This window comes from Monopterus albus, unplaced genomic scaffold, assembly GCF_001952655.1.
Source record: "Monopterus albus unplaced genomic scaffold, M_albus_1.0 scaffold246.1, whole genome shotgun sequence".
Taxonomy (NCBI): domain Eukaryota; kingdom Metazoa; phylum Chordata; class Actinopteri; order Synbranchiformes; family Synbranchidae; genus Monopterus; species Monopterus albus.
Window position 1 is genome coordinate 704,784 of NW_018128126.1, and position 11,040 is coordinate 715,823.

The 11,040-nt window shown below is 40.4% G+C and overlaps 2 protein-coding genes across 2 annotated transcripts in view; both read right to left on the reverse strand.

Moving 5' to 3' along the window:
- Positions 1–761, reverse strand: part of camkk1b (calcium/calmodulin-dependent protein kinase kinase 1, alpha b) — a 7,245-nt gene extending 6,484 nt beyond the window's left edge. Inside the window, 4 exon segments of the mRNA XM_020620734.1 lie at positions 74–185; positions 269–322; positions 410–457; positions 537–761. Of these exon segments, the coding sequence (XP_020476390.1) occupies positions 74–185; positions 269–322; positions 410–457; positions 537–761 (439 nt within the window).
- Positions 762–5,436: 4,675 nt separating this feature from the next.
- ca4b (carbonic anhydrase IV b) lies at positions 5,437–10,805 on the reverse strand. Its single transcript, XM_020620727.1, has 8 exons — positions 10,784–10,805; positions 10,463–10,507; positions 10,203–10,367; positions 9,357–9,502; positions 9,118–9,210; positions 7,368–7,434; positions 6,933–7,096; positions 5,437–5,625 (listed from the first exon to the last, which is right to left on the reverse strand). The coding sequence occupies exons 1-8, from the start codon at positions 10,803–10,805 to the stop codon at positions 5,437–5,439; spliced, it is 891 nt and encodes a 296-aa protein (XP_020476383.1).
- Between the last annotated feature and the right edge of the window lie 235 nt (positions 10,806–11,040).

An 11,040-nucleotide genomic window follows, 5' to 3' on the forward strand; every position in this document is an offset into this window, starting at 1 on the left:
CCTGCTGAATGTTTGATCCCTGAGCAGCCAGGCGACCTGAAAGTACACACAAACACACACGCACAAACATAACACTGCAGGAATGGCAAATACTTAGTGGACATATAAAAGTTAGATGAAGCTTTTCACTCACGCAGAAATCCACACTGCCTCATCAACTTCTTCTTTGAAACTACTTTCATTGCCTGAAGAAATTAGATGAAGCAAATATCGGTCAGACAAAATGATGCTGTGACCACAAATGCACAACTGATGAGCTTAAACTTACATAGTACTGCTCAGAGTCTTCATTATAAGCTAGCTTCACCACTCCATATGAACCCTGGGGTGGAAGAAATAACATGTGACTAACATTATTAAAATCCATCTGTCATCTGGATCAGTGAGAGATTATGTGTTTACTGAGCACCTTTCCAATCTCTTCCTTCAGCTTGTACTGGTTGAGCTGGACACAGTCCTACAGGGAGAACTCGGTCAGTGAAACATCTCATGAATAACATGCTGAATGAGGCTTCAGTCAGTTCAGGAGTCCTCACATCAGTGTCTGTGATGGACACACGTTTGGTCTCGATGGTTGGCTGTCGGGCCACGCGGCTCCCTCTCTCCTGCAGAGACATCTTCCTGAGCCTTGGAGCACCGGACCTGGAGCCATTAGGCGGGGTTGCACGGTTGGCGGCCACGTTCATGGCTGCCACCAAGTCTGCCAGCTCGCCATGGTGCTCCGAGTCCAGTTCTGACCTGCAGGCAGTGTCGGCACTCATGGTCTTTAGTCCTCGTTCACTCACAGCTGAACATCCCACAGGCAGCCAGAGGACGTGTCACTGCACTGAAGGTCATGGAAGCAGAGCATCACATACACTGACAAGTGTGAGTGTGAGAGATTTGACACTTAACTGTCTACGATGACTTTGTTTTCTACCACATTTATGTTTTTGTCATGTGGAGACAAAATCCAGACTGAGAGTCACCTACTGTACCAAACAGCAGCCTTATATAATATGTTGTCACTATTTGTCTTCTGGGTTGAACTCTCTGACACGTCTGCTCACCCAGGCACTGCTTTGTGGCAGCTCACTCTCTTATTTTTAATGTCAGGTTGATACTTCTCTCAAGCAATCATCAACACTGTGCAAACCCATCCTTCACAGTGCACAAATGACAATTACTGGCATTGTGGTAGATAGAGAGAAAATACACACGGTCTGTTTAAAGACTTCGCACATGAAACTGTTTAGGTTCTGGGGAGTATTACCACAACTGTGACTGATTTAATTACACTTAATAATATTGAATACATGTCACTTGTAGACCTAATGTATTTACAGTACTTCATTTACTGTTTGAGTCTCATGGCTCGCAACCTGCAGACTGACACTTGAAAACAGTCCACCTGTTGTGTTGTCCTGAAACTGTGTTAAACAGACAGCACAAGCCTCAGACAAAAGTTAAGGTGAACAGAAATGAAAAACAAATTCACAGAAAATTTGAAATCCCATCCTCTGACAACAGTCTAGTACTAGATTCAACTCCTTTCTAGGACCATTCACTGCTGCCTAAACTACAAAGGAGAACATTTAAAATTCACAGAACCTACACAATACACAGGTCTCAGTATGTACAGAAGTTTAAAAAATCTATGGCCTTGCACTATGTAAAGCTATAAAAATGTATTACAAATAATATAAAGTAGTTACTGGTACTGTGTACTCACACATTGGTGTCTTGTGTTGAGGGCAGTCGTGGTTCATCTGCAGGATTTCCTGCTGCTCTAAGGAGGGGAAACTCCTATGTGTCTCATTATAGGACTTGGACTGACAAGCAGGGAGAGACCTCAGCAGCGCTCGTCTTAAGGATTATGAGGCCACATATAGCTGAGGCAGAGTTATTCTGAGGGAGGCCAGCACTGGTCGTCTGTATATACTGTATACAGGCTGTGTTGACACCACCAACACAGGACACTCATGGATTTGGAGGATCATAAATGCTAATGTAAGACAGTTTGTCCACAGGATGGCAATAACACACATTGGTTGGTTGTACTCTGCATTGACAAAGGTCCTGAAGGTTTTTAATAAAATACACAGAGCAGTATTTGTCCCTTCAATTTATATCACCTACTGTATTATTATGATAAATGCTACACATTATGTTGAAAGGGTAATCCATGTATTCTCCATTCAATCCAAATCTGTTATGGAATGGGAAATAAGACAATGAAAAATTGTCTTCATTTTCAATTTTTGGACTCATTGCTGGCCATTTCAGAACTCTCCAGCTCATTGTCTGAAACCATTTCTGGTCCTTTCTGAAGTGTGGGTCATTGTCCTGCTGTAGGACCCATGACCTCTGACAGAGACCCAGCTTTCTGACACTGGGCCCTACATTGGGCCCCAGAATTCATTGGTGGTCTTCAGATTTCATAATGCCATACACACAGTCAAGACATCCAGTGGCTGAAGCAGCAAATCAACCCCAAAACATCAGTGAACCTCCACCATGTTTGACTGTAGGGATGTGTTCTCTTCTTTGAAGGCCTCATTTTGTTTTCTGAAAACAGTAGAATGATGTGCTCGACCAAAAAGCTCTGTTTTAGTCTCATCTGTCCACAGGACATTCTCCCAGAAGGACTGTGGCTTCCTCAGATAAGTTTGGTCAGACTTCAGTCTGGGTTTTTTATGTCTCTGTGTCAGCAGTGGGTCCCCTGGGTCTCCTACCATAGCATCCCTTGTCATTTAGATGGTGACAGTGTGGGCTGACTCTGTTGCACCCTGTGCCTGAAGGTCAGCTTGAATTTATCTGGAAGTTGATCAAGGTTCTTTATCCACCATTCAAACAATCCTTCGTTACAATCTGTCATCTGTTCTTCTCTTTCATCCACGTCCAGGGAGATTAGCTACAGCGCCATGGGCTGTAAACGTCCTGACAATGTTGTTCACAGTGGACACGGGAACAGCCAGATCTCTGGAGATGGACTTGGAGCCTTGAGACTGTCCAGGCTTTTCCACTATTGTGCTTCTCACATCCTCAGACAGTTCTTTGCTCTTCTTTCTTTTCTCCATGCTCAGTGTGGTCCACATGACACAAACGTCAAGTCAACTTTTCTCCATTTTAACTGGTTCCCAGTGTGATTTCTACATCATCATCACCTGTTGGTTGCTACAGGTGAGTTTCATTACAAATTAAAGGAGCATCACCTGCTTGGAATACAACTATTTCTGATGAATGTGAAAAGGTGACAATAATTCTGTCCAGTCCATTTTTGGAGTTCTGTGTGGAATGGATCAGATTTGGCTTGTTTGTGTTGTTCTAACGCAAACAAAAAACAATAAACATGAGAATACCAAAGAATTTGCGATTGCAGCAATTTTCAGAGAGAAGTGATGAGTTATCTGACAGAAATGCAATGTTTTTGGCCATGACTGTAAATCCGGCACACACAGCTTGTGCCAACATGAAGCACAGTGAAGTCCCCCAGAATGATGAAGAGCAGCAGCTTGTTTGTTGTCAGAAAATGTGGGCACCCTAACCCAGCAGCCTACAACTATTGATTATGAATCAGAAACTCTGCAGATAGAACATTTGAATCATGTAGAGCTTGACAGTTCATTCCTTAATCTAGACAGTGTAAAACCATGACTGAATTAAGAAAAACCCATAACACCACACTTGATATTAAGATGGTGTCCTGGTATCTGGGCTCTTTGGGGCATTACTCAGTCAGTGATAGTCAGTGGTAGGCTAGGCTTTTCACTTTGTGTTCAAAATCAGAGACATTATGTTCCTTAATATTAAAGAATAGCCTGGAATTATCATTATCAGTTGATGAAGACTGCCATCATGTGCTGTCTGTTCTCTGCTAAGGAACAAGTGGCGTGCCAGCACGGCCAAATGGAACACAGTCTGATTATCAGCGGGAAAGGAAATGCTTTTGCTGAGGTTCCCACAGACCAGGGGTTGGGTACCCACGGCTCCCTAGTCCTTCCCTGTTGACTCCTGGCTCTGGAGGCTATACACCGAACTAAAAAATGTTTTTAACACTTCATCAACTAAAATCTATGTCATGCTACATCATGGCCTGGCACCTCTTTGCTGAACTCAGGAGTGGCTCAGGAGTGGTGGCTTAAATGAACATGTTTCTAAGCTAGCTATGGATTCCAAATAAAATAAAAATAAAAAAAAACAAAAAAGAAGGAAAAGCAGCAGCAGTGTTTGAGGAAAGCAGAGGATTTAATACCGTGTGGACAGATTTGCTTGTAGACTTTAAAAACAAAACTGAGATACTTAAGACGATTAAAGATACACTCCTTCCTACAAAGACTGTCAAAGACAAGGCTATAAAAATGGCAACACACATCACACATCACCAAATGGAGGACATAAACTCAGCTCCAGTATCAAACATCTGAGACCCAGGGGCAGATCTTGGATTTTTCTAAATCAGGGGCCACATTTTACACAGAGGGGTCAAGTATACAGGACATCCCACATTCATGCACAATTTGTTATTTAGCAAGTTTTATGCATTTCACCAGTGACGTTTTTCTTGTCACTGGCTTTACAGTTTTGAGGAAGGACACCATCTAAACTGTTTGTTGAAGTCCCATAGGTTCAAGTAATTTGAATTTTCATACTTGCACAACACAAATGTGGTTAGTACTTATGTGCTTAAAATACAAAATGCATAAGAATACTTTGTTTTCCAAATATATAATAGATAAAATAAATCCCCAAATCTGTTGTGTTTGACCACTGCTGACCTATAACCAGTGATTATCCTTACTTACTAAATATCTTAACTTTCTATTTTATACATTTTGCCATAGAATTTTAATTATTTCTCTCCCTTTTCCAGCTCCTCTTGCTGTTTCCCTCCTCTTTTTCAACATCAGATTAGGCCTGCCATTCATCCAGATATTCAGCATCCTCTTCCTGGGAGGAGTCAGCTGATTGCATTGGACAGGGTGTGATAGGGGAATACAGGCTTTCCCTCAATTCCCCCATAACCTCTTCTGCCTCTTCCTGCACTGACACATTCTCTGTCACCGGTGCAGTTCCTTATGGCTCACACAGCTCATTTTCAGCATCCTCGGGCCTATCTGTCATCTCCTTACATTCTAGTGGCAATTCCAATATTTCTAGCAACCATTCTTGCTCCTCTTATGGGACTTCTAACTGCAAAGAGACAATTTGTTCAACAGTCTCCTGCAGCTCTTCTTGTAAGGTCATTTCTGATGCCAGATCATCAGAGGCCTGCACTGTTGTTATGGCCTGTGTCTCCTGGGCTGTTCTTTGGTTCTCTCCGAGACCCGTTTTTACAGCTTTGCCGACAATATACAATAGATTCACACACACATATAATTGACTTTTAAATGTACAGTACATATATACATGCACTGTATTTGACAATAATTAATGAACATAGACGGCAGTATTTCTTCATAAAGGCTGAGTGTGCAGGGACAGGGCGCTGGACAGCAGTGTTGACATGAAGAGTAACACAGTGCTGATGAGCACAGCATGACCCCTGGAGTAATACACCTGCCTTCCATTCAAGGGCTGCACTGGTCTGTAGGTGTTCACCATATGGTTTCCATCAGAAAACCGAAGCTGGGAGAATGAAGCGAGCTGTAACAAAGACAACAAACAGGTCACATTGTGATAAAATGGCAAAATCTATAAATACAGAATATGGTGGAGAAGGTGGGCTGCTCAAACTGTCTACCTAAAGGTTCTCTACTCATTTAGGCTAAGAGTTTTATATTAACAATGCATTAAATAATTACATGAAAGGTAGAATTATCACCAGACTGTAGTGTCTCTCAGCTCTGCACAGCTCTGTTTAGCTGATTGTTTTGGTTGCACTTTGCACCTTTACTGTTTTGATCCACTGTATCTTGTTTTCAGCAGGGCAGCTTAAAAAAATGGGTTCAATAACTGTCAAGCACCAAAATGACACACAGACAAAGGTAATGACTGGTGAACATAGTGGAGCATTTATCAGATATTATCTTCAGGGGTTGATGAAGACCAGACTAGTAAAAGAGATTGGATTCATCAGGTGACCCAAAACACAGCTCCAAAAGAACACTAACATTGCTCGGTGTCCGCTGGTCATGCACAGTAACAGACTGGTAACAAATTCACAAAATCAACTTCGTCAGGTGATTCCGTCTTTTTTCTGTTTTTTTTTTTGGGCAGCAGAAACAAGTTGTGAATACATCAAACATCAAACACATCACCTGTCAAGATGATAACACAAAGTTGTTATAATGAATGTACCGTAGGTCCAGTACTCACTGTTAGCTCTGTTTTCTCCTGAGAGAAATATCTATCTGGCTCTTTAGCTGCTAAATGAGGAGCTATGTTTACCAGCTCCAGTCTCTAGCTGTGTCTGTCTGCTCTTAGGTGCTGAGCACTGGGTTTCTGGAGCTTTTTCATCAAAAATAACCACTTTCTGCAACCGTGGCAATGAGAGTGAACCAGAACATTACTTTTAGGGACCAGACAGCGAAACAGTGGACTGAAACTCGCTATAAAGCTCAGTAAAGCTGAAGGAAGCTGCAGATTCAGGTGATAATTCTCTGTAGGCTCATCACTATGAGCGAGCCATCACATTGTCCTGTTGTTTTCACATTGTCATTCGAAAGACCACTTAAAAATACCAGTTACAGCTGTAAAAAGCAACATCAACAATATGTCAAAAATAATAACAGGCTAATACATGTTAATACATCAATAACAGAAATGCCTAAAGAAGCAGATATCTAAATCTGAATTGTAAAGTACAGAAATCAGGTACATTTGTGGAGTAAAAGAGTAGTGTTCTCTAAACAGAACTGCTCCAAAGCCACCACCTCAATGTCAAGTGCAGTACTTTAGCAAATATATTTTCCTCCTCTGGACAGTTTATACAGTATTATGAAAATAACAACCTGTTCCTTGCTGAGAGGAATTGTACTTTCAAACAGACTCCAGACTACACCTTCGGAGCAGTTAGGTGTCGTGAGGGAACCATCATAGCGGAAGTACTTGGTCAAATTATCCCGAGAAGGAAGGAACATGTCCAGGGACACCCCCCTCAGTGTCGTCCTGTTGGCTGGTTTTATAAAACATTAGCAAGACAGTGAAGTAACAATTATTAAACAATAAATACAGTTACACTATACTCATTAACTGTTGGCATGACCCTGGCATGACTTGATCTCATAACAATTGCACTATGACAAAGGAACAATCAGCTTTGATCTCATAACGATTGCACTATGACAAAGGAACAATCAGCAGTGTGTTCAGGACCTTGTGGACAATGTAGCTGAAACATAATGAAGCAGAAGTTTCTATTTTCCATGTCAGCAGACGTGACTTACTGGGGTAGGTGATATTTTTCAGAGCATCTATAAGCGGATCAAATTTCTTATTTGCAGATGGGTGTTCCTGGAAGGAAAGAATAAAATGTTCAAGTTACTTACTAATCAGGAAAAACATTTTTGTAAGACATACTGTCCTATTTGGTTCATACTCGGCACTGGGCTTCTCACTGAAGGAATGCTCATACGACAATGTGCTGATGGCTCTGGATGATGAACCTATGCTTTGTGTGCCCGGATGACAGAGTTATGTCAGAATAGTAAATGTATAGAAGGATTTATGTAGCCCTGCTAAACCTTTTGTTCTTTTTATGCAGCAGAACAGAACAAAGTAGATTTGGCATTAAACACTGACCTCATAAAGGTTTTATTTCTGTTTACTGCTGTGATCTACAAAGATTTCAAGAATGTCTTTCTCATCAAATTACAGTAATACTGCCATCAGTAAAGTTTTTAGTAACTGATGACTGAAAATTCAAGTGAAATCTTTGTTTTACAGTGTTTGCTCTGTTTAATTATGGGTATGTCCCTTTGTATTACTTACATTATGGGGACTGAAACCTGTTAATACACTCACATTGTGGGGACCAGAGGCTGGTGATAGCGTTTGCCAAAATATTCAGCTGGGAGTCCATCAGGTCCGGGTGATTTGTTATTTGGCATTGAAATCAGTGCTTTATTGGAGTTTGTCGATGGTGAGAGGACCATCTAATCTGTCAGCTGGATAATGTTGGCAGTTCTAAACTATTGGTGTGTGCTTGTGTGCATGTGACCCTTAGGCCATTTACTTTTTTTTTTATTGAAACAAATTAACACATTAACAAAACAAGTATGGACATGGGGGACAAGACAATGGATGTACAGAAGAGAAATGTCCAGTTAACTTTGTCAAATACTTTCTGTGCATCCAGTGATAAAATTATGGATTTAGTTTGGTTTTGAAAGATTAATGGTAAATGGACTGTATTTATATAGCGCTTTCTCACAGTGTGTTACACTGGCCAAAGTTCTAATATTTTCAAGTTGTCTTTTCAGTTCGCTCAGTTAATTTTGTGTTTGTTCGCTAGCGTTTTGGGAAAGTAAATCTGTGAGTTGTTTTATCTTATGTTCTAAGGCACTTTCCAGTTCTAGTTTTTTGTACGATGAGTATGATATTATTTTTCCTCTGATTACTGCTTTGCCTGTTTCCCATAATAGAGAGGGTGAGATTTCTGGAGAGTCATTCATCTCCAGAAAGAATGCCCACTCTTTTTCAATAAAGGCAAAAAAATCTAAGTCCTGGGGTAATGATAATAAAGGCCATTTACTTTTTTGTTATAGTTGATCGCTATCTGGACAAATTCCATTACCAACACTCACAAAAGGTGCATCTTATAACTGAGGACCTCTTCTTAAATTTAATTTACCACTTCGGCAACAATTATATCAATATAATCTTCCATCTTTCCTTTAAATAGCTTTCAGTCAAGGTGATGCTTTAAAATGCACAGGTGTCTGATGCCAGTTGATCAAGTCTAACAGGAACAATTGCAGTTACTGTGAGCTCTTTGAGATCAAACCTGAACCTTACAGTCTGAGATGCAGGATGTTCTTTCAGTTTCTGAACCTACACTGATTTTCATAAGTCAGTTTTTACCAAACATCTCTTAAGATTCAGAGTGTATAGCTTTAATCTCTTGATTTTTCCTATTTCTCCAGTTTTTATGTTAGTTATAGCAACATTTTTTGCAAGATACTCAGACAAAAGTACCTGGAAGAAAAATCCAAGAACAGCCACACCTGTGCCGTCTTTTGCTGCCTGGGATAAACAATCATATTCTTCTTTTATGTGAACAACATGCATCTGTTTGGCATAAAATACTATGTTAATGTTACTTGTTGTGGTACAGTAATTCATTTTTCATTTCTTTGAGCACAGTGCACACAAAATGGCTTTTTTATAAACACGTAGAGCTGATTATAACACACTTCCATCCCCATATTTCATACCTCCATTGGAAACTGTTCTCCATCAATGGTGTGTTCAGACCCTGGTCCTCCGTTCTTGCCCCAGTGCAGGTGAAACTGAAGTGCCTTGTATGGCACAGTCAGATTTCCTCTTTCGATCTTTAAACTGGAGGGCAAATCCATTTGAACTACAAAAGTCATCATTGAAAAAGTCATGCAAAAAATACGATAAAATAGAAATTTAAAAAAGATCAATGAAGACCTCTGTGCTGATGGTTGCACATGGTCTGATTGTGAAACAATGGGCTCCTATGTACAGACATACTGTATAAACATTGCCGTGCCCAGCAAGACACACAAAAGATGCACAAAATACAGTGACTTGTTTGCATATATACTTCATATGTTTTCATTTCTTTAAAATTGCTTTGCATCTCACTTTAGGTCATTTTACTAAACTTGATGGTTGTTTTCCATCGATTAAAATTATTTTTGCATCTTATTGTGGTTGTCTTCTGACCTCTTGAGCCCCTGGGCCGGTCCCCGTTCAGTGATCCATCCATGATCATAGACATTTTTAGATTTGACTACACTGCAGGTTTTTAGATTAACAATGTTTGCAGCTTTTTCAGGCTTTTGCACATTTAATATCTTGTGGGAGTCACTTTATAGCAGGGGACACGGGGCTGCAGAACATTTGTCTTATCAATCACCTCTTGTACCATATAAGATCATTATCCCAGTGTTTTATGAGTAAGTTAATGGCTTTACAGCCAATTTACTTTAGTCCAGATGATTTAAATCACCCAGAAGCACAGAGATGTACTACATTCTTACCAAATCCTCTTTTCCAGAGAAAACTTCAGTTACTGTATCACAAAGACTTACTGGTGTGACCGTTGTTTATGAGATGACCATGAAGCTTCTTTTCATAGCCAGTGAGCTTAAAAGGAATAAGATGCTCATCTCTTTGCACACTTCTTGTTACAATGTTGACAGGAGACTGAGCTCCACCGCTGCACTGATGATGCAACTTTCCCCATGAGTCTGGAACTGTGATGGCAAGAGTAAGAAAGAATGGCTCCAATAGTACATTCCATCTTTTTTTATTTACACTCTAAATGTCAGTGGCTTGTCTTGACATTTACCTGTGCAGGTGTGATCGCATCTAAACTGGGACTGGTAGCACCACTCTAGAACAACAGGTTGGAAAAAAGTTATTTAACAGAAAAAGAACAAACTCAAGCCTGGAGCTGAAGAATAATTTCTTTGTAGAGCCAATTATGAGAAGCAAATGTTTGAAATGTTTTCTTTGTAACAAACAAGCCCAAATACTTTTGCCATAAGGTGAATAATAAGTGGCATCCTGCAGCTCATTCATTAGCAAAACACTACACATCTAAACATATCTATGTACATTCTGTACAGTTGAAGTCGATTGATTTGTTTTCATTCCTTAGGCAACATACCTGCTCCCGAGACAATCTTCATGGAAGATGCAAATAAAAGTAAAACAGGTGCAAACAGCATTGTGAACATGTCTGTAGGAGTCTGCTGCGCTGAATGATGTGGAAGATGATGCCAGACGGCGTTCAAGTAGCCTGTTGACAGGTAGGTCCTCCTCGCGATGCAGCCCACACTGCATGCTTTGGTTTTATGACTCTGTGGCCACTGACACTCAGCAAACACTGCTATCTGAAGATTGATCTTAGCGAAATAACAATTG